The sequence below is a fragment of the Panthera leo genome, chromosome E2, assembly GCF_018350215.1.
Source record: "Panthera leo isolate Ple1 chromosome E2, P.leo_Ple1_pat1.1, whole genome shotgun sequence".
NCBI lineage: Eukaryota > Metazoa > Chordata > Mammalia > Carnivora > Felidae > Panthera > Panthera leo.
In genome coordinates this window covers 43,344,114-43,365,567 of record NC_056693.1, presented here as the reverse complement: position 1 = coordinate 43,365,567, position 21,454 = coordinate 43,344,114, and the positions used below count along the sequence as shown (strand labels likewise).

Here is a 21,454-nt window from a genome sequence, read left to right as displayed (position 1 = left end):
AAGTTTGTAATTGCCCTACATTTAGGATCAGCAAGTTATTGCACAGAGCCTGCAAGTGTCAGTGTCAGTTTTCACCACAGCAGTAGGTCAGGCTATATTTAACATGGAGCCTCTTCTCTGCTGAAAAGCTGCAGCTGCAGCTCTCTTAGTTTGTGAACAAAGGAGGATGGGTGGGAATTCAGGGACTCTAATGGAAAGCTGTAACGGGATTCAGCTCAATCAGAAATTAAATGGGCCTGTATTTAAAGGTGAAAGACAGTCTAGTTTAACAATACTACAATCTTAATTAAAATGCTTAAAACACACCTGTGACAATTTCTATATTTCTGTACTGTTTTAATATGTATCATTTGGTCCAAAGACTGGGACATACACCCTATAATGCACAAGGAATTTTTAGGAAAAATAACAACTCCAGACATACAAACTGTAATATGTGAGTAGAAACTCACTGATAATTTTATAGATGTAGAGAGCACACTTTTTTTAAAATAGGAAATGTATTTTTTTTAATGTTTATTTTTGAGAGAGTGGGAGTGGGGGAAGGGTGGAGCGAGAACTCATGAACCATGAGAACATGACCTGAGCCAAAGTTGGATGCTCAACCGACTGAGCCACCCCGGCACACCAAGAGCAGAGTTTTCAAGCAGGGGCAATGGTACATTTAGGCAGCAAAGAAAAAAGAAATAGCAAGAGTTTTGAACAATGTTCGAATTCGTTGAGTAAGTACATGTTACAAACTTCCAAGAGGACTTCTTGAAAGAAAACATCACTTGGTAAAAATCAGTATTCTGTTGTTATTCTCCCGAAGATATGCTTTGAGGAGAGAGCCACTCTATGCTGAAATGGACTCTTCTAAGTATGGAATATGAGGGGCCAAAATCACTTCCATGAAACTGAAAGAGGATAATTGTAAAGTTTAGTCTTGGGTTCCAAAACCAACATATGCAAAAACCCAAGGGGTAGGGAGTGGGGAGAGAAAGGATGTGATTTAGCATTACTTATGACTCACTAAATCAACAGTAAGATGGAGCTAAGAAAATCCCCTGACCTCAGGCCATATTGATACAATAAAGACTTCTGAACAAGGAAGGTGATAGTCCCAATACACTCTGAGCTGGCTACAGTATGCTCCCCTACTTCATAACAAAAAGGAATTAAAACACCAGGGTTAAGCAGAGGGTGGTGATGGTGCGGGAAAGGTGAAGTTGCTGGAGTGTTTTTAAGATGGGGAAAGAGATCAGATTTCACAAATGTGAAGGGCTATTACAAGAAGGATTAGGTTTGTTTTGCATGATTCCAGAGGCATCAGAGCCCACATAAAATAAGGGTAGCCAGAACTCAAAAGGCCCAGAGATGATCCAAAGAAGGTAAAAAGGAAGAGACGAACAGGAATACAGTATCACTAAAGATACCAGAGTATGAACCCTGGTGTCAAAGAGGAGGAGAGAGAACTGTAGTGTCAGAGAGTCTTTTAAAATTCTTTTATAGTGAGAATTTAAAACTACCCTGGTCCCTCTCACAAACAGAAACTCTATGCAGAAAATGGCTGTTTCTTTCACATATTTGGCTTGCTCTACAGCAGCAGTCTCAATTCACAGACGGATAACAAACATGAAAAACACCTAAAATACTGAAGCAGGAACCAGGAGACTTGGGTTTTAGTCATGTCTTTTTTTTTTTTTTTTAAAGAGAGTGAGAGCGTGAGAGTGGGGACAAGGGATAGAGGGGGAGAGAGACAGTCGTAAGCAGGGTCCACATTCAGCACAAAGCCCAATGAGGCGCTCGAACCCACAACCCTGGGATCATGACCCGAGCTGAAATTGAGTCAGATGCTCAACCCAGAGTCACCCAGGTGCCCCGGGCTTTAGTCTTTATATGCTATTAACTGTGTGTTACCCTGAACGAAAACCTTAGGCTCTGTAAAACTCAGATTCTTCATCTATAAAATGAGAGAGCTGTATGAGAGGTATTTCTAGCTCTGTAAGTCTTCAATTTCTGAGCTTAGGGGCACTAATATCTTCTCTATTAAATGTCACTAAATTTATAATAAAAAATTAAGGTGTGAATGTCCACATTTCTAAAAGTCACAAGTAATGACTGAATGATTCTTGACTCCATCTTATTAAAAACTGCAAAATAGGGGTGCCTGGGTGGCTCACTCAGTTAAGCATCCAATTCTTGATTTCAGCTCAGGTCATGATCTCCCGGTTGGTGGGATCAAGCTCTGTGTCGGGCTCTGTACTGACAGCATGGAGCCTGCTTAGGATTCTCTCTCTCCCTCTTTCTCTCTCAAAATAAACATTAAAAAAATTGTAAAATAAAAAGGATATTTTATCTTTAATCTTTTAAAATCTCTAATGGGATTTTTTTTTAATGAGGGTTAAATAAATATAAAACAGAAATATGCTTAACACAAGTTATTAGGATTAGGGGCACCTGGGTAGCTCAGTGGGTTAACTACCCAACTCTTGTTGATTTCGGCTCAGGTCATGATCTCACAGTTCCTGAGTTCAAGCCCCGCATCAGGCTCTGTGCTGACAGTGCAGAACCTGTTTGAGATTCTCTTTCTCTCTCTCAAAAATAAGCAAACACTTTTTAAAAAGTTCTTAGGATTAGTATATTTAACTAGTATATTTAAGTATATTTAAACTAGTATATTTAAGTTTATTTAACTAGTATAATACAAATTAAAAAAAATTATTTGTGTCCTCTAGTTGTAGAGTAGAAATTAATATTTAACACAATATAGAAAAGTTAATATAAAATCTGAGCTTAGGCTAACTGCTAAGTTCACTTTAAGTGCTTCTAATCCTTTTTGGGATGTTTCATGGCTTCCTTTTAAAGGTAGCCAGAAAGGGGACATTAAAATGCTAGGAGTGCCAGGCCTATGAGATATGTTGTTGTTTTTCAATGACTTTATACTAAAACTTTGCAGAACTGTAGGGTTTTTTTTAAACATTTAAAAAATATATTTTTATTTATTTTTGAGAGAGAGAGAGAGAGAGAGACAGACGGAGTATGAGTGGGGGAGGAGCAGAGAGAGAGGGAGACACAGAATCCGAAGAAGGTTCCAGGCTCTGAGCTGTCAACACAGAGCCCGACGCGGGGCTTGAATTCATGAACTGTGAGATCATGACCTGAGCCAAAGTTGGACACTCGACTGGCTGAGCCACCCAGGTACCCTTGTAGGATTTTTTAAGTACCTAGAATTTTACCTTCAAAGGCAAATCAAAATAACATTATCAATGAGTTAGTTGGCAAATCTCTTACATCTAACAATTCAAGGTGCCCAGGACTGCATTTTCGTCCCTGCCCCCTTTAATTATTGCTAGCACCACTGAGGTTCTGTCAAGTCTCATGATAGGTGGCAAAGAATTCAATAGCCAGTCTTCATCCTCTGTAGGGCTACAATTTGGGAACTTTACTTGATTGTGTGGCTTATACAATGAATGGAGCAAAAATGAAGGTTTTTTTTATACGTGCCCTCATAGGCCTCATCAGCAACACATTTTCACATATTCAAAAGGTGAAATAAAATTTTAACAAAACCTTTCTAGAAGGTTCCAATTTGTTGCCCCCAAAATATCACTCTATCTGTGATAGAGTAAGTTCCACCACCTTTGTCCTTTTTTGGTTCATTCGGAAAGAAAATGAGCTAGAATACACTTTGAGATGTGTTCAATGAATCTCGTGCCTTCAGTTCCATCACAAATGGGTGGTAGGTTATCATTCAAGGTCTCAACCCTTGTTTCAGGGATTAAAATTCTAAACATACACCCTAAAAGCATGATGAATAGTCTAAAACTGCTGCAAGAATGAATAGGTAACATTTTTAAAAGCCTATGTTCAATTGAAAATCTTTTACTTATTTCAAACCTGTTTTGCATCAAAGTAGAAGCCTCCTCTCTACCTGGTGCTCTAAAGTATGACACTTATGCCAGCTGTGCAGAAAAAGCACAGCAAGACACTTATACAAGAGCCATCAAGTACTCCCAATACAAACGTGACAGATCAGGTACAGTTGTGAATATGTGTACATGTAGTGAAGTTCTGCACACATGTTCCTCTAGGAATTAAAAAAAGCTTGAGGGACCTTCTTTAGTAGAGTTCTAACCACCATGGCCTGCTGTTGCTGGAAGGCAGCTATACTGCTGCAAGAAAAAGACCAGAATGAAAAGATCTGATTCCAGTCTTAGCTCCTACTTAACAGACGTGTGACCTTTAGAAAGCTCAGTTCTTTAAATCATCACTATCTAGGTCAGAGACAGGATTAATAAGGATCAAATGAAATAATGAATAGGAAAATACTATTCAAATTGTAGATGATACTTGAGTTTACACATATACAGTTGACTCTTGAATAACATGGGTTTGAATCATAAGAGTCCACTTACATGTGGATTTTTCACAGCACAGAACTGTAAATGTATTTTCTCTTCCTTATGATTATTTTTTCTTTTTTAAATTTTTTAAATGTTTACTTATTTTTGAGAGAAAGACAGAGTGTGAGCCAGGGAGAGGCAGAGCGAGAGAGGGATACAGAATCCATAGCAGGGTCCAGGCTCTGAGCTGTCAGCACAGAGCCTGATATGGGGCTCGAACTCACGAACTGTGAGATCATGACCAGAGCCAAAGTCGGATGCCCAACGGACTGAGCCACCCAGGTGCCCCTCTTCCTTATGATTTTCTTAGTAACACTTTCTTTTCTCTAGCTTACTTTACCATAAGAATATAATATAAAATATATATAACATACCAATATGTGTTAACTGTTTATGTTATCAGTAAGGCTTTCAATCAACTTTCAATCAATAGTACACTATTACTAGTTAAGTTTTTGGGGAATTGACAGTTATATGTGGATATTTTGACTGAGTGAGGGTAGGTGCCCCTAACCCCCAAGTTGTTCAAGCGTCAACTGTATCTTATATTTACACACAAATTACCTGGCACATCCCCTTGTGGCTTTGAAAGCCATCTTTTACTATGCCATTTACCCACTGATAATCATGCTTTCCCAGACACAGCTGTTTCTGCTTATGTTGTCTGATTTGCCCTCTGATACTCATTTACTGAAAACATATACTCAATCCTCTAAGACTTGGCTCAAATGTCATCTCCTCAGGGAACCTTTGCTGAATGCTTCTTCTTCCTTTTTTTTGAATAAGCTCTAGGCCTGATGTGGGGCTCAAACTCACAACCGCAAGATCAAGGGTCACATGCTCTACTGACTGAACCAGCCAATCGCCCCATTGCTGAATCTTTCTTAAGGAATCTGTCACATCTCTCAGATGATCTCCTAATATGCTTTTTTTAGATCTTGGTTATAAGTGTCCCAGACCCACTGTGCTATAAAGTCAGCTATGTACTGATCTGGTGGAAGCCCTGGGAGTGGGGATGCCACATTTTATTTACCTTCCTTTCCCCTTATGTTTGGAATCTGGGATGTAACACCAGCTTTGCAACTAAGCAGTAAACCCAGTTCCTCCACATGTGTAAAAGAGATGGCTAACAAAGAATTACTTTTCTATACAAAAAAGTACAGATTCAGAGAGAGAATTAAATTTCTATATCGATGTTTTTAGAATTGTTAGAATTTTCATGATGAACAACAGTTACAGGTAGCTTTCACTAAATTCCTATTTAGGCAAAACTTCACTACCACATAAATGATACAGCCAAGAATAAACTCTAAGTCATTACATGAAAATCCTATCTTGGGGAATTTTCAATTATTGAAATAATTAATATTCTAGAGTTTGTTCTCTAATTTAAAAAGAGGTCTGTATACCAACTTGCTACATTTATATAAATAGCTTCTTTTTATCCTGGTGCCAACAGCTGTACCAGCTACAGCCAACCAATCTGGTCTTGCACCATCACCACTATCTGACTCAGCAAGCTGGCAGAGCCAGAGAGCAACAAGTTCTTTACTTGTGTGAGTCTCAAGGACAGGAACTCTATCTAAACATATTCCTAGTATTCCCAGCATCTAAATCGGTGCCTTCCAAATAGATGGCATGTAGCAATATTTACTAAATTCCATTTTCCAGACACTGTGACCAACTGTATGTTCTAAAAGAAGAGATGCCCAATAAATCTCATGTCCTTAGTTCCATCACAAATGGGTAAGAGACTATGATTCAAAGTCTTACTTTTTGCAGTAGGTATTAGTGGTAAACTAGATTTCAAAGTATAAATTTTCATGTCTATTCTCAGTCTTTAACATATTTCTAGTGACAACAACTATTAAAGAAAAAAAAAAAAAGCCCAACCATAGGCCATATGCCAATAAGCAATCCATGGTAACTTTTTTAAGACTATCAGAGAAGAAAGTTCCTGGATCTTCACTGCTTGAAGAACAGAAAGATGAACTTACCATCATCTAAAGTGATGTCCTGTAGACCAATTGTTGAAAAGTTAGGTTCCTGCTCTTCAGGTTCAGGCTTAATGTTCACAGTTGCCTCATCAGGTGGAAATGAAGCTGGATCACACAAATTGTGACATATTAAGGATGAAGGTGCAGAAAGACCTCCCTGGCCTGTACTTTGTGCTTGAGTTGAGTGCTGTCCAGAATGCATTCTGGTGGCTAGAGATGGTGATGAGGCAGTTCCTGAGCTAGGAGATTGGTAAGGCATAGGCTGTAGCTGAGGAGATGGTGGCCCAGAAAGTGGTGAACTAGCCAGGGGATGAGAGGCTACTGGGGAAGCTGCTGTACCAGACCCTGAATGTGAAGGACCATATGTAATGGGCTGTAACTGAGGGGGAGGCTGGCCTGCGACCTGGTCAGCCCCTGGAGAAGAAAGAGATCTCTGTCCTGTGGTTGAACAATGGTATCCCATTGACTGCAGATGAGGCAGGGTCTGTACCGAATGAGGTGTGTGGGCTAAGAGATGTCCTGTTGGGCCTGAATTTGAAGAATGAAAAGGTATGGATGACGATGGTTGACAGCCAAGATTTATTAAAGTAGGAAGAGCTGCATCCTGTGGAAACAAAACCGGATCAAATTCTTGACTAGAGGCAGCATTAACTGGAAGACAAGTTGGTCCGTTGTACACAACATTAGTTTGCATAGGCTGATAGGAAGACCCCACAGGAGGTGTTGGTGTGACTTGAAAAGGCTGGTGCATGACTGAAGAAGGTAACATATGCTGCTCTTTACCAGCGCTTTCATCCCTACACTGCAACTGTGGCAGATGAGATGAAGTTACCATGGATGCATATGTTTGCTGGATGGGACAAACCAAGCTTCTCTGTGTTGACAGTACACTGTTATGTGGGTGTCCTGTGTCTGAAGAAGGCCTCTGGGTCTGGGCAGGATGAGGCACAGACAATGACGGAACTGAAGACAAGTCAACCTCTTCTTTGTGTTCTTGCTTCATCAAAACTAAAAAGAAAATGATTAAAGCAAACGTTATTACATAATACATACAATGATTATCAAAGGACTTCATTCTAGGCTACATAACTATAGCATGTATCCAAGTCAGGGGTTAAAAATTCAAATGCCTTCGAAAAAAATTCAAATGCCTTCAGGAAAGGCAAATAACATAAAATATGTGAAGTCAGCAAGCAAAAGACAACAGGGAGTGGTTCTTGTTCTAAAAGTATTCACATTAAAAAAAAACAGTACCACATAGAACTCTATGAAGAGATGTGGAAAGACCTCTAATACATTCCTAAGTAACAAAAAAAAGTGAGGTGCAGAACAATGTGTACATATCACAATTCTTTTAAAATACAGTGTATGTGTGTGTGTATATATATATGTATATGTGTGTGTGTGTGTGTGTGTGTGTGTGTGTATATATATACACGCATATGTACATGTACATATGTTTTTGCTTATATAGGTATGGATACACAAACCTGGTAACTGCCGTGTTTACTGCTGGGAACAAAACTAGGTAACTAGGGAATAAGAGCAAGAGGCAGATTTACTTTTTACTCTGTAAATTTTTGTGCTAGACTAGCAATACACAATCTCAATGTTTTTTGTTTTTTGTTTTAAATTTTTTTTAACGTTTATTTTTGAGACAGAGAGAGACAGAGCATGAACAGGGGAGGAGCAGAGAGAGAGGGAGACACAGAATCGGAAGCAGGCTCCAGGCTCCGACCTGTCAGCACAGAGCCCGATGCGGGGCTCGAACTCACGGACCGTGAGATCGTGACCTGAGCCGATGTCGGACGCTTAACCGACCCAGCCACCCAGGAGCCCCACAATCTCAATGTTTTTAACCAAGTATATACATTACCTATTTAAAAATAAATGATTTTTATGGGGCGCCTGGGTGACTCAATTGGTTGAGTGACTGACTCTTGATTTCGGCTCAGGTCATCTCATGGTTTGTGAGATTGAGCCCTGCATCAGGCTCTGTGTTTGGGATTCTCTCTGCTCCTCCCATGCTCACCCTTCTCTCTCTCTCAAAATAAATAAATAGGGGCACCTGAGTGGCTTAGTCAGTTATGCGTCTGACTTCAGCTCAGGTCATGATCTCCCAGTTCGTGGGTTTGAGCACCTTGTCGAGCTCTGTGCTGACAGCTCGGAGCCTAGAGCCTACTTCAGATTCTGTGACTCCTTCTCTCTCTGCCCTTCCCCCACTCACACTCTGTCTCCGTCTCTCTCAAAAATAAACATTAAAAAAATTTAAATATTTTAAAAAATAAATGAGTTTTTAAGATACCCCAAACTCTACAGCCTAATAAAAAAGGTTGAATTTGCAATCTCTGATCTGAAACCTACCAGTCCACTGTTTTTGCATAATGCATCATATACCAGAGATCATGAATCTAATATTCATAGAGCTTCTAGTTTACAACGGTTTTCACATGTACCTCATCTGAGGAACCTCATCTGAGGCACCTCATGTGTACCTCATTTCATCCTCAACCATCATCAGGTACATTTACAAGAGGAATAATGAGTGATCAAAAAAGTACTGGGATGCACAAAAAAACTGTCAGAGCTAGTAAACAAATTCAACAAAGTTGCAGGACACAAAATCAGCATGTAGAAATCGACTGTATTTTTATAGACTAGCAATACACAATCTGAAACAGAAATTAAGAAAACAACCTCATTTGCAATAGCATCAAAAAATAAAATACTAAAGAATAAATTTGACCAAGGTAGGCAAAACTTATACACTCATAACTACAAAACAGTGCTAAAGAAATGAAGGAAGACCTAAATACATGGAAAGATACCCTGGGGTCATGGACTGAAAGACTTAATTAACCACGAAGAACGCAACACTCTCCAAAACAATTTTCAGATTCAATGAAATCCCAACTATGTTTTTTGCAGAAACAGACTTATCCAAAAATTCATACCAAATCCCAAGGGACTTCAAATAGTCAAAAACAATCTTGAAACAGAACAAAGACAGAGTACTCACACTTCCTAATTTCAAAACTTACGACAAAGCTACAGTAATAAAAACCAAGTGGTACGGGCCTAAGGACAGAGGTATAGACCAATGGAATAGAGAGCCCAAAAGGAAACCCTAACATAAACAGTTAATTGCTCTTCATACAAGGGTGCCAAAACTATTCATTGGGGGAAAGAACAGTCTCTTCAACAAATGGTACAGGAACAATGGGACATCACATTCAAAGTAATGAAGATGGAACCTTATCCGAGAATCATACACAAAAATTAACTCAAGTGGATCAAAGACCTAAACGTAAGAGCAAAAACCAAATTCTAAGAAAAAAACAAAGGGCAAAAAAAGCTTCATGACATTGGATTTGGCAATGGTTTCTTAAGTATCACATACCCTGAACATACAGACAACAAAAACAGATAAATTGGACTTCATCAAAATTAAAAACTTCTGACCATGAAAAGACACTATCAAGACAGAGAAAAGATAGCCCACAGAATGGAAAATCTACTTGCAAATAATACTTCTGTAAAGGGTTTAATATCCAAAATTCATAAGAACCCCTACAAATGCCAACAACAGGACTGAACCAAAGACTTGAGTGTGACCCCAGGACTGATCTAGATGGAAGTGTGTGTGGGTGGGGGAAGGTACCAGCTCTCTTCTCTAGGATTGCTAATTATGAAGATGAAACAAACCTAGAGATGCCATGTAAGTAAAGCCTGCCCTAGAGCAAAGCCAACAGAAAGAAAAGCAATGTTAAGATGAAGAGAAAGCCTAAGCCCTGGGACCACATTGCTTGAGCTGAAGCATGCCTAAAGCCAGCATTCCAATTAACTGTCCAGTTACATGAGCCAATACAATTTTTCTTGTTAAGCTAGCTTGAATGGAGTTTTTGTCATTTGTACCCAAAAGTCCTAATTCACTTCAAAACAACCTTTAAGAGGCAAGGATTATTATTACCCCTGAAGACACTAAATCTCAAAGTGGTATCACAAGGACCTGAATCCAGGTTTTTCTGCCTTCAAAGTCCATGCTTTTAATCACTGCACTATACTATATTAACAAGAAAGATTATAGTTCATCATTCCATCACACAAGCAGAGGCTATGAATACCAACCACTATCCTTTATCACATCAAAAAATGTATTTAAGATGATTTAAGATCTACCTGGTGAAAGGACTGCTTAACATAGAAATCAATGTATTTTGCTTATTTTATTTAATATGTTTATCAAAACAGAAAAGAACCATCAGTTAATTTTTTGTATGTCAAAGCAATGGACTTTATTGTTTCTCTTGGGCAATACTTCTTCCAGTCCACTTTTCTAAAAGTTACCAACTTTATCCTCCTACTGAAGTACTATAATTCATTTAAAAATAATTTTCCTGGGGCGCCTGGGTGGCTCAGTCGGTTAGGCGGCCGACTTCGGCTCAGGTCATGATCTCACGGTCTGTGAGTTCGAGCCCCGCGTCGGGCTCTGTGCTGACAGCTCAGAGCTCGGAGCCTGTTTCAGATTCTGTGTCTCCCTCTCTCTCTGACCCTCCCCTGTTCATGCTCTGTCTCTCTCTGTCTCAAAAATAAATAAATGTTAAAAAAAAAAAATTAAAAAAAATAAATAAATAAAAATAAAAATAATTTTCCTAGGGGCGCCTGGGTGGCTCAGTCGGTTAAGTGTCCAACTTTGGCTCAGGTCATGATATCACGATCCGTGAGTTTGAGCCCTGCGTTGGGCTCTGTGCTGACAGCTCAGAGCCTGGACCCTGCTTCAGATTCTGTGTCTCCCTCTCTCTCTGACCCTCCCCTGTTCATGCTCTGTCTCTGTCTCAAAAATAAATAAACATTAAAAAAATTTTTTTAAAATAATTTTCCTAAATTGACATCTCATTGTTCCAAGTTTGTATGAGTTAAACTAACATAATTAAAATTTTCATGATCTTCACTAAAATGTAAGTACTTCATTTTATGTCAAAAGAAAGTAACAGTGAGAAGCCAAGCATGGTCAAACCTCATCTGGCCATTTAACAAACCCATCAAGTACAAGTCTCCTCACAAAAGCATGTTCTCAATCTGAGGAAATGAAAGTAAGATTTAAAATAGCCCTGAGGTGACTGGGTGGCTCACTCAGTTAAGCGAACCAGGTCGCTCGGCTCAGGTCATGATCTCATGGTTTGTAGGATCGAGCACTGTGTGCGGTGCTCTGCGCTGATGGCGTGGAGCCTGCTTGGGATTCTCTCCCTCCTTCCCTCCCTCCTTCCCTCCCTCCCTCCCTCTCCCTCTCTCTCTCTCTCTCTCACACAAAATAAACAATGTGCCAACTGGTGAGCCCACTCCTAACAATGAGACAACACTTAAAAGAGAAAAAGTGTATCATGAGTCTTCTTATTGCTTCTGCACCAAAGTTAACATTCTAAACTAGGCTTCCATCCAGTTTCTGATTCTTGCTCAGGTATTTCAAGTGTATTTCAAGTGTGGTTCACCATATCTAACAACTCCAACCTCTCTAATGTTTTGGCGTACTCACTTTTTTTTCTGACCTTAGCACAACTAGAACTTTTCCCCTGGACTATTGGATTCTTTTTTCCTCTTCTACTTCAGCTCCTACTCCGGTCCCAGGAAAGTCACAGTAAATTCCATATGCAGAGTTACATTTCTATATAAAAGAGGGAGAATATGCAAAAAAGCCTACTCTCATCTTAATTAATCCTGAATGGAGCAGGTAAGGCCCTTGGTTACCTAAGTGACTGGTTGTCATGCACTAAAAAGGAGACAGAGGGACTAAAAACTGTAACATAGTATCTTTTTTTTTTTTTTGCATGATCCAATCTTTATTTTTATGTTCCTGACCCACATCTGTGTACTCAGATTGAGAGTTCTGCTTTCCTAAATTGAGTATACTTTCACTCTGCCAAATCAACTGTCACTTTTTGTCTATAAAGGATTAAGACTCCAACCAAATCTAAGAAGTCCTGATTGACAGTCTATAGTAATTTATTCTTATTTGGAGGGAAGTACAGTTAAAGAGACCGTACATAACTAGAATGAGTTGAATTTTAGAAACAGATTAACTCTACCTTTTGTGTTAAATATCCTCATTCTCGGGAAAAAAATCTCCTGGTCTAGTGCTTTTGAAACCATAAGAAGCCTCATTGTCTTCTTCAAGTAGTGGATGTAGAAGAGTAGCATTCAAAGAGCTGGAGCTCTCTGGATTTCCCCCTTCTAGTACAACCAGAGTATCAAAGCTAGATTTTATCCTTTTTATATATTGCCTTTTTGCCTAAGATTTTGTTTGGGGAGTAAAACAATTTAAATTTGAAAAACCCTGCTTTAGACTTATGCCTTCATTGTATAGAGATTAACCAAGAGGGTACAGTCTATGGCAGAGCTGAGTGTGACCTAACTGTAAGGCAGGCTTTCTCTCCCAAATAAAGAATCACAATCCAAAAGTCTGTCCAATCAACTATTTAGAACATAGAATACACTTTCCTACAGGTAAAATATTATACATGAAAGTTTATCTCTAATGTTGTCCCCTAAAGCCCCACTAGTCTAAAACTAGAGATCACATGGTACGTCCAGTCACAAGTAACTACTGCTAGGCCTCAGAGGGAGGTATATTCCCTCAAAAGCTTCAGGGATACTGGGGTGGAAAAGAGGGCTCCCACATCAGAAGGTCTGAAGCTAGTGGCTGGGCAGAAATTCAGGTAACGCCACTAAGGAAGGGTTCTGTAATTAGGGTAATTTGTGAATCATACACATAATACTGGGAACAGTCTTCAAATTACTAAGTAAACTTGACTATTGGACAAATAGTGCTAAATGTAATTTCTTTTTTTTTTAATGTTGCAATTTCTTTGTTTTTTAAGTTTATTTTTTTCTAAGAGAGAGAGAAAATCCCAAGTAGGCTCTGCACTACTCATCCTGCACTACTCTGCACTACTAATCCCAATGCAGGACTCGATCCCACAACCATGAGATCATGACCTGAGCCGAAATCAAGAGTTAGATGCTCACCAACTGAGCCACCCAGGTGCCCCACTAAATGTAATTTCTAATTAAAAAAAAGTTATAACAGGGGCACCTGGGTGGCTCAGTCAGTTAAGCATCTGACTTCAGCTCAGGCCATGATCTCATGGTTCATGACTTTGAGCCCCACATTAGGCTCTCTGCTGTCCATACAGAACCCACGTTGGATCTTCTGTCCACCCTCCTCTTTCTGCCCCTCCCCCACTTGCTTCTGTGTGTGTGTGTGTGTGTGTGTGTGTGTGTGTGTGTGTATGCATGCACTCTCTCTGAAAATAAACATTTTTTAAAAATTTTAATAAAAAATAAGTTATTACACCTGAAAGTGACAAAGTATTGTACATCAACTATACTTCAATGATAAACGTCAAAACAAAACAAAACAAAAAACTCAGAACAGTTAGCCATTTGCAACTGATTATTCTTTCATTGGATATTTATAGTGGTCAGACTGCTACTGCTAGAGGGTTGTCAAAAAAGTAACAAATGGACAAATCCTTGAATAATAAAGAAGCAACTTCTGAATATCTAAAATTTTTGTAAGTAAAATTTAAAAGAATTGTCAGAAACAAAAAAAGGCTAAAATCTTTAATATAAATAGTTCATACAAATTAATACAACAAACAACTCTAATATAAGTATCACAAACTAGAATATGAGAAGCTATTAAAATTCTATAAAACTCTATCTGTTCATGAAGCAAAATAAAAATGTTTAGGTTACAAAATTAGTATACTGTATACATTTTGGTCCCATTTTTATTAAAAAAAAACTTTTTTTAATGTTTATTTTGAGAGACAGACAGAGACAAAGACAGAGCATGAGTGGGGGGGGCAGAGAGAGAGAGGGAGACAGAGAATTCGAAGCAGGCTCCAGGCTCTGAGCTATCAGCACAAAGCTCAACATGGGGCTCGAACCCATGAACCATGAGACCATGACCTGAGCCAAAGTCAGACGCTTAACCGACTGAGCCACCCAGGCACTCCCAATTTTTATTTTAAATTGTGTCTATAAATGGATCAAAAGGATCTAGGACAGAATAACAATTTCAGAGTGGAAGACAATTTTGGGTGTTTGAAATTATTTCAACTTGTCTGTTTTAAAAAATAAATTCACAGGAATATATTTGCTTTTGTAAAGATTTTATTCCAAATTTCACTTTAGAAAAAAATGAAAAAAGCCAAATGCTACAGAGAAAAGATAGTAATCAACCAGAACAAGGGCTGTCCAAACACTTCTTGATCTATTCTTCCTTCTGTTAGTGTGTGCCACCTGATTTGTATTTTGTCAATCATAAGCCCAGTGATGACAGTTGTAGTCCAATCCAAAATTCTTTCTGCACTCTGGGGCCCCAATGATTTCCATTCTCATATAGAATGCCCTCCAGGACTCTGCCTTTATGTTGTCCTCCCAACTCATGAGCTGATAATGTAAGGGCATTACATTCTCTTTGTTCAATTACTACCACTATGATGGTAGCAATCAAAACCTCTATTCACTTATCCTGAGCTTTTTTTTTTTTTTTACTTTTTTTATTTTTGAGAGACAGAGCAGGAGGATGGCAGGGGCAGAGAGAGAGGGAGACACAGAACCCGAAGCAGGCTCCAGGCTCTGAGCTGTCAGCACAGAGCCCAACGCAGGGCTCAAACCCATGAACCGTGAGATCATGACCCAAGCCAAAGTCTGACACTTAACTGATTGAGCCACCCAGGCACACCTCTGCCTTTTTTGTTTCAACAGTCCCAGAAGCTCCTCTTCTTTCTTATTCAGGTTAGATTCTATAGTCTCTCATCTCCACAGCATTTGATAACATTCTTGGACTGTATGTCTTTAATAAATATCACCCTGGAGGAACCCTACTATTAATATTTTACCACCTGCCCTAAAGAATCTGAGTGCTGCTTAAGAAAGTTACACAGCCGGGCTAATTAATATTCATAAATTCATTAATATCAACATTAAAGGTACCCTGTGATCATGCCCAGAGTCCAATTATATTTCTGTGGTAACTTACTCCCCCCTTTCTTTACAACTATTTCAAACTTGTCCATATTCTTCAAACTGCCAAAACACCCACACTTCCCTCTACTCACAAAAGACTGCATGTCATTCTTTAAAGAAAAAAAAGTCAATGCTATTATATGGAAACTCCCTAAACTCTCCACTATTAAATTTATAAACCTAATATATATCCATCTTTTTCATCTTTACCTTCCCTCCTTTCCTTCTCCCAACTAAGGCCCATTCCAACTTTTATATTTGAAATTATATTCCTTCCCACCTTTCTCAGAAACCTGATATGCTTTATTATCATTAATGTTGTCTCTTCTGTATATTCAAAACGCTCTAGTTATCTGAAGCATATTTTTAACCTTCTTGGGTCTCTGCCATACAAATCTCACTCTCCATAGTAATCTGAGGAAAGACTAAACTGGTCATTGACATCTTATAAGAAAACAGTAGAAATATGAGAGAAATGATTTTAATTTTTAATTTTTTAATGTTTCTTTATTTTTGAGAGAGAGAGAGAGACAGACAGACAGACAGAGTGAGCAGAGGAGGGGCAGAGAGAGAGGGGGAGACATAGAATTCGAAGCAGGCTCCAGGCTCCATGCTGTCAGCAAAGCGCCCAAAACGGGGTTCAAACTCACAAACTGTGAGATCATGACCTGAGCCGAAGTCAGATACTCAACCGACTGAGCCACCCAGGCACCCCTATTTTATTTGTTTTTTGAAGTTTGTTTGTTTGTTTATTTATTTAAAGAGAGAGGCAGAGCGGGAAGGAGAGAGAATCCCAAGCAGGCTCTTCACTGTCAGTACAGAGCCCGATGTGGGGCTTGAACTCATAAACTATGAGAACGTGGCCTGAGCAAAGTCAAGCAGGCACTCAACCGAGCCACCCAGGCGCCCCTATTTTTAACTTTTTTTTAATTGAAAATATTTGACATATAACATTGTGTAAAATTTAAGGTGTACAAAATGTTAATTTGATACATTCATATATTGTAGAGAAAATGATTTTATTTTAAAGTAGGCTCCACACCCAATGTGGGGCTCAAACTCACAACCCTGAGATCAAGAATTGCATGCCCTACCAACTGAGCCAGCCAGGTGCCCTGAAAAAAATTTTTTAATACATATTTGATCATGTCACCTCTCCGTTAAAGCTCATTTCTTACAACTCTTTTATTCTAAAAAAATTTTTTTCTTAAACCTTTATTTATTTTTGAGAGAGAGACAGAGTGTGAGCAGGGGAGGAGCAGAGAGAGAGGGAGACACAGAATCCGAAGCAGGCTCCAGGCCCTGAACTGTCAGCACAGAGCCTGATGCGGGGCTCGAACCCACGAATCATGAGATTATGACCTGAGCTGAAGTCGGACGCTCAACAGACTGAGCCACCCAGGTGCCCCATTTTAGAACTCTTAATACTCCATTATCCAACCAACCACACGACCTTCGTATATGTTGCTACCTTTAATTGGAATGTTTTCCCCCTACAGCCAGATTGCCTGGATTTAAATCTCACCTCTGCCACTTACTAGCTGAGTGACCTTGGTTCACATATTTGCAAAATGGAGAGGGCAATATTACTTATCTGAGATGTACTCTAGCTTAACAGTTAGGAGCCCAGACTCTGGAACCAGATTGCCTGTGCTTGACATGTGGTTCTAAGACTGTGAGACTCTGGGCATATAACTTAGCCACTCAGTTTCTTCTTCTGTAAAATAAGATAATAACCTACTATAAAGGTCTATTATGTGGATTAAAAGAATAAATACACAAAGGGCTTAGACAGTATTATTTTTACATACATTATATATACCATATATAGAGTATGTATATATACGTATACACACACACACACACACACACACATATATACACATATATCCTGGTTTTCTCAAGCAGTTAACCCAAGCAAGGGTCCCTCTGTTATTTTTACCTATAGTATTGTATCCCTTTTAATCAGAGCCCTTATTTCAGTTTCTAATTATATACATTTGTTGGTAATTAATTTATTGATCCACTATATTATAAGTTCCATGAAAGAAGGAACTGAGAGAGGTTTTGTCCACTTAGGAGGCACCCTCAAATACTTACTGAATTAATATTGAAATGACTAACCAAAATCTTTCAAAAGGGTTGTATTCTATTTGAAAATGAATAGAAATATTTTATTACCAATAATGTATTAACATGATCAAGTAATATTAATTTTCAGATCTGGGAATATAAATGGCCTTTAGAGGCTTAAAGTGGAATACAGCCAGGCTTTAAAGAATATGAATGACAAATAAGTGATCATTAATAACTAGTACCTTCTCAAATTTAAGTGTTTCTGTTTTTCATTTACTATAAACCATTTAAAAGTTTTTGCAACAGGGGTGTGTGGGTGGCCAGTCAGTTGAGCATGTGACTTCAACTCAGGTCATGATCTCATGTTTCATGAGTTCAAGCTCTGCACTGACACAGCACCTAGTACAGAGAAGGCCTCTAGAAATATCTGTTCTCTAACTACGTAAACATCAGCATGAATTACTGCATATAATATTTATGTGTTACCACCAAGAGCTGGAAAGTTACAGCATTTGAATTGCTGCAGAAAGAGGTATGGCAGCCTCCTTTGTTAGGGCACATCTATAAAACCAGAAACTCTGGAATCGACTTTATATAACCCACAGACCACAGTATACTACAGTTGCTACTTGCCAAATGAAAATCTAATGAGAGATTTTTCATCTGACTGGAAATGCTTGAGATGAACACACTGCCTTCTTGCAGTGTGCTAAGGGCACAAAGGAGTTTCACAAATATTCACAAACACCTGCCCTTACTGTAGCGCTGGGGATTTCTGGTAGCTCCAGATAAACGACTTAAAATCAAAATTCAACCTTCTAATCTCCTTATAATAAATAACTACAAAATAACAGCTAATATCACATCTAATATTTAAAGTCTACACGAACTTTACAGACGAGGCATATGTTAGGATTTTTATTGATTATAAGTACTCTATTGTAAACATTCTAATACAGGTTTCATTGAGTAACTTTTTATTCATTATGAAAGCAAGCTCTGTGGTAAACCATCACAACTCCCCATACCTGGTGTATAAGTAAAACGTTGAGACTGGCTTTTTTTCCTCTTGCCATTGCAAAGATAAAAGTGCACCTGCACTGCAGCTGTAACTGCTGGGTTATGATATGGAGGAACTTCAAGGACAATGTGAGCCTAAGGAGCATGGAAAGTAGTAAGATTGTGTTACATTCAGAACTAAAAATGAAATGCACCTGCTAAACTCAGCACAACTCATGAGGCTTAACTACCCAGTGTCTCCCATCATAGATCATTATGCACATCAATTGGTCATGTAAGTCATCTGGAGATTTACTCTATGAAACTCTAGTCTCAACAGAGATAAACTCTTGAAAGTAAACCATTAAAGGAGAGATTGCCTTTTAGTCATCCAATTGGGTTTCTAGTTGGAGCAGAAATAAAAACAGTCTTATTATGTACCATGTAGTGAGATATTCTGCACTACTGAATATTACACGTTACTATGTATCTTAACTGGAAGTCTGTCCTGGTTTTCAATCAGGTTTAATATTTCCTCAGTTGTGTTATAATTTAGATTTCTTACCTTAAATTTGATATTCAGAATGTTCGAAACTAGCAATATAAAAAATTCATTTCCATATAAAAAATAATTTTACATAAGCAGAGTGAAACTGCAATCCTTAATCTAATTTCTCCAGGTCTCTGGAGAGCACTGTGGAAAGTGTTATTCTCTACCCCACAAAAAATTCTGTCTCCATTCCAATCAGGATGAAGGGACCACAGTGTTTAGTGTTGAATCCCGGAAGGCTTACTGCTGAAAACTTGCAAAAATTGTGCTAAATACACAAACTCCTTAGGGCTTGTTCTCTCCCTATTTTTTCCCATTCTATGTGGGCTTTACTGAATTTGATTTTTTCACTGAATTCAGAGAAATAAACTAATGATAACAGTAGTAAGAACCTTTTAATTTCTCCTTTCCTATACACAAAAAAGGCAAAGACACCAATTGTTTATCTTTCCTAAACTTTAATTTTAGAAAAAGGAGAGTACCTATTTCATGTCCAAACTTCTAAAAATTCTAATTTACTTTTCTATTACTCATTAGATAAAAGACTCCTCATCTATAATATAAAGTAGCATTATCCAATGTTCTAAGCTTCTTAAATGTTTCTAAAGAAATAAATTTCTTACCCCTTGACATTTTTCCCGGATTATTTTCCCTTCTACCTCCCACTGAGGTCGTCCATCTATTAAAAGAAACAATTTACAGTTAAAAGTAATTCAAGTCAGAAAGTATATAAACAAAATCTAATGTATTTAGTATCACAAGCTTATTGGCAAAGGGAATCTTTTCCTCAATGACTTCCATTATGAAAATAAAATGTGTACCCATGAGAAAAAATGGGGAGAAAGACTTTGGGCTGCCTTAGTTAGCAGGCCTCACAGTTTATTTATGTTGGAAAATCCTCTGAGAGCACCTTCACCAAGTGGTAGCCAACTCCTGCTTGTATGCCTTAGGTAATGGGAAACTCACTCTCTCACCAAGTAACCCATTTGATCTTTGGACAATTGCTGTTCGAAAGCCCTTCAGGACAGATGAAATCTGCCTCCTTCCAGTATCCCACCACTGGTTTAAGAACTACTCTTTGCAGCCCCCCAATCCAAAATATTTTGAGTGGTTTTCTGAGACAGTATTTAAGATGTTTAAAAACAGCTATGTTTGGGGGCCCCGGGTGGCTCAGTCAATTGAGCATCCAACTTTGGCTCAGGTCATGATCTCAGGGTTCATGAGTTCGAGCCCCACATCAGGCTTGCTGTTGTCAACACAGAGCCTGCTTACGATCCTCTGTTCCCTTCTCTCCCTGCCCCCCACTCACACGCACTCTCTCAAAAAAAAAAAAAAAAAAAAAAGCCCAGCTATGTTTACATGTGTCTCCTTCTACTGATTAACACCCCCAGTTCTGCATTTACATCTTACACAATATTTAGCCTTCCTGCCCACTCTTCTATGAACACCCCTCCAGTGTGAACATCTCTCTCCAAATGCATCAAGCCCAGAACTGAATAGCCCAGGTGGGAAATGACACAGCATGGTACAGAGTGACTAAGGCTCTTATTTCCACTTTATGTGAAGATGCTGAGTCTGTTAATAAAAGTTTTCTGGGGTAGGTGTGCCTGGGTGGCTCAGTCAGTGGAGCATGGACTTCAGTTCAGGTCATGATCTTGCAGTTCGTGAGTTCGAGCCTTGCATCGGGCTCTCTGCTGCCAGCACAGAGCCCACTTTAGATCCTCTGTCCCCCTCTCTCTATGCCCCTCCCCACTTGCTCTCTCTCAAATATAAAAACATTAAAAAAAAAGTTTTGGGGTAGCTGCACCATGCTGCCTTACACTTAGTGTGTGGTCAGCAAGATTCCCTCAGTCTACTACACTTCCTACTGCTAAGTTCAAACTCCCACGCTGCACTTACCTGGTTTTTCCCCCAACCCTTCTTAGGTTAACTTCTCCCTACAAGACTTGGTTTGCCAGGATCTTTTTCAATACTGACAGTCTTTAGGCGCCCGGCTAGCTCAGTCGGTAGAGCATGGGACTCTTAAATACTGACAGTCTTTGAATATATTTGCTAGACTTTCCAGATTTGTGTCACCTAAAGATCTGGCCAGCACATTTTCTGTCTCTTCATCCCAAGTGAATTGTCACCTGGGGAGAACCCCAACTGCTACTATAGCTCTTACTCCAGTCTGATGTTCAGTACTCTAAAGCATTCTTTTTAAGTCATGAGCATCTGCCCATTGACTAAACCCATATAAGTATCTTCACAGCTTGCAGGACTTCTTCATCTGGTCTGTGAAAACATCAGAAAAGACTCAATCCAATGCCTTCTAAATTGTGACTCTCATTTTTCAGTCCAATAAATAGATAATAGCTAACCCTGTGTATAACAGACACTAGAGACAAATGCTATGTCTACAAAGAAATATAGCT

The 21,454-nt window shown here is 38.9% G+C and overlaps 1 protein-coding gene across 3 annotated transcripts in view; it reads right to left on the bottom strand.

The window, feature by feature from the left end:
• The window catches only part of NFATC3 (nuclear factor of activated T cells 3), a 136,584-nt gene that overhangs the window by 25,656 nt on the left and 89,474 nt on the right, over nucleotides 1-21,454 (bottom strand). For 2 of the 3 annotated variants that reach the window (XM_042919554.1, XM_042919555.1), the window contains 3 exons: nucleotides 19,664-19,719; nucleotides 18,520-18,646; nucleotides 6,383-7,390 (listed from right to left, as the gene is read on the bottom strand). In XM_042919554.1, the coding sequence (XP_042775488.1) occupies nucleotides 6,383-7,390; nucleotides 18,520-18,646; nucleotides 19,664-19,719 (1,191 nt within the window). The remainder of the gene's footprint in view (nucleotides 1-6,382; nucleotides 7,391-18,519; nucleotides 18,647-19,663; nucleotides 19,720-21,454) is intronic. The other variant, XM_042919556.1, reaches the window with a different exon arrangement.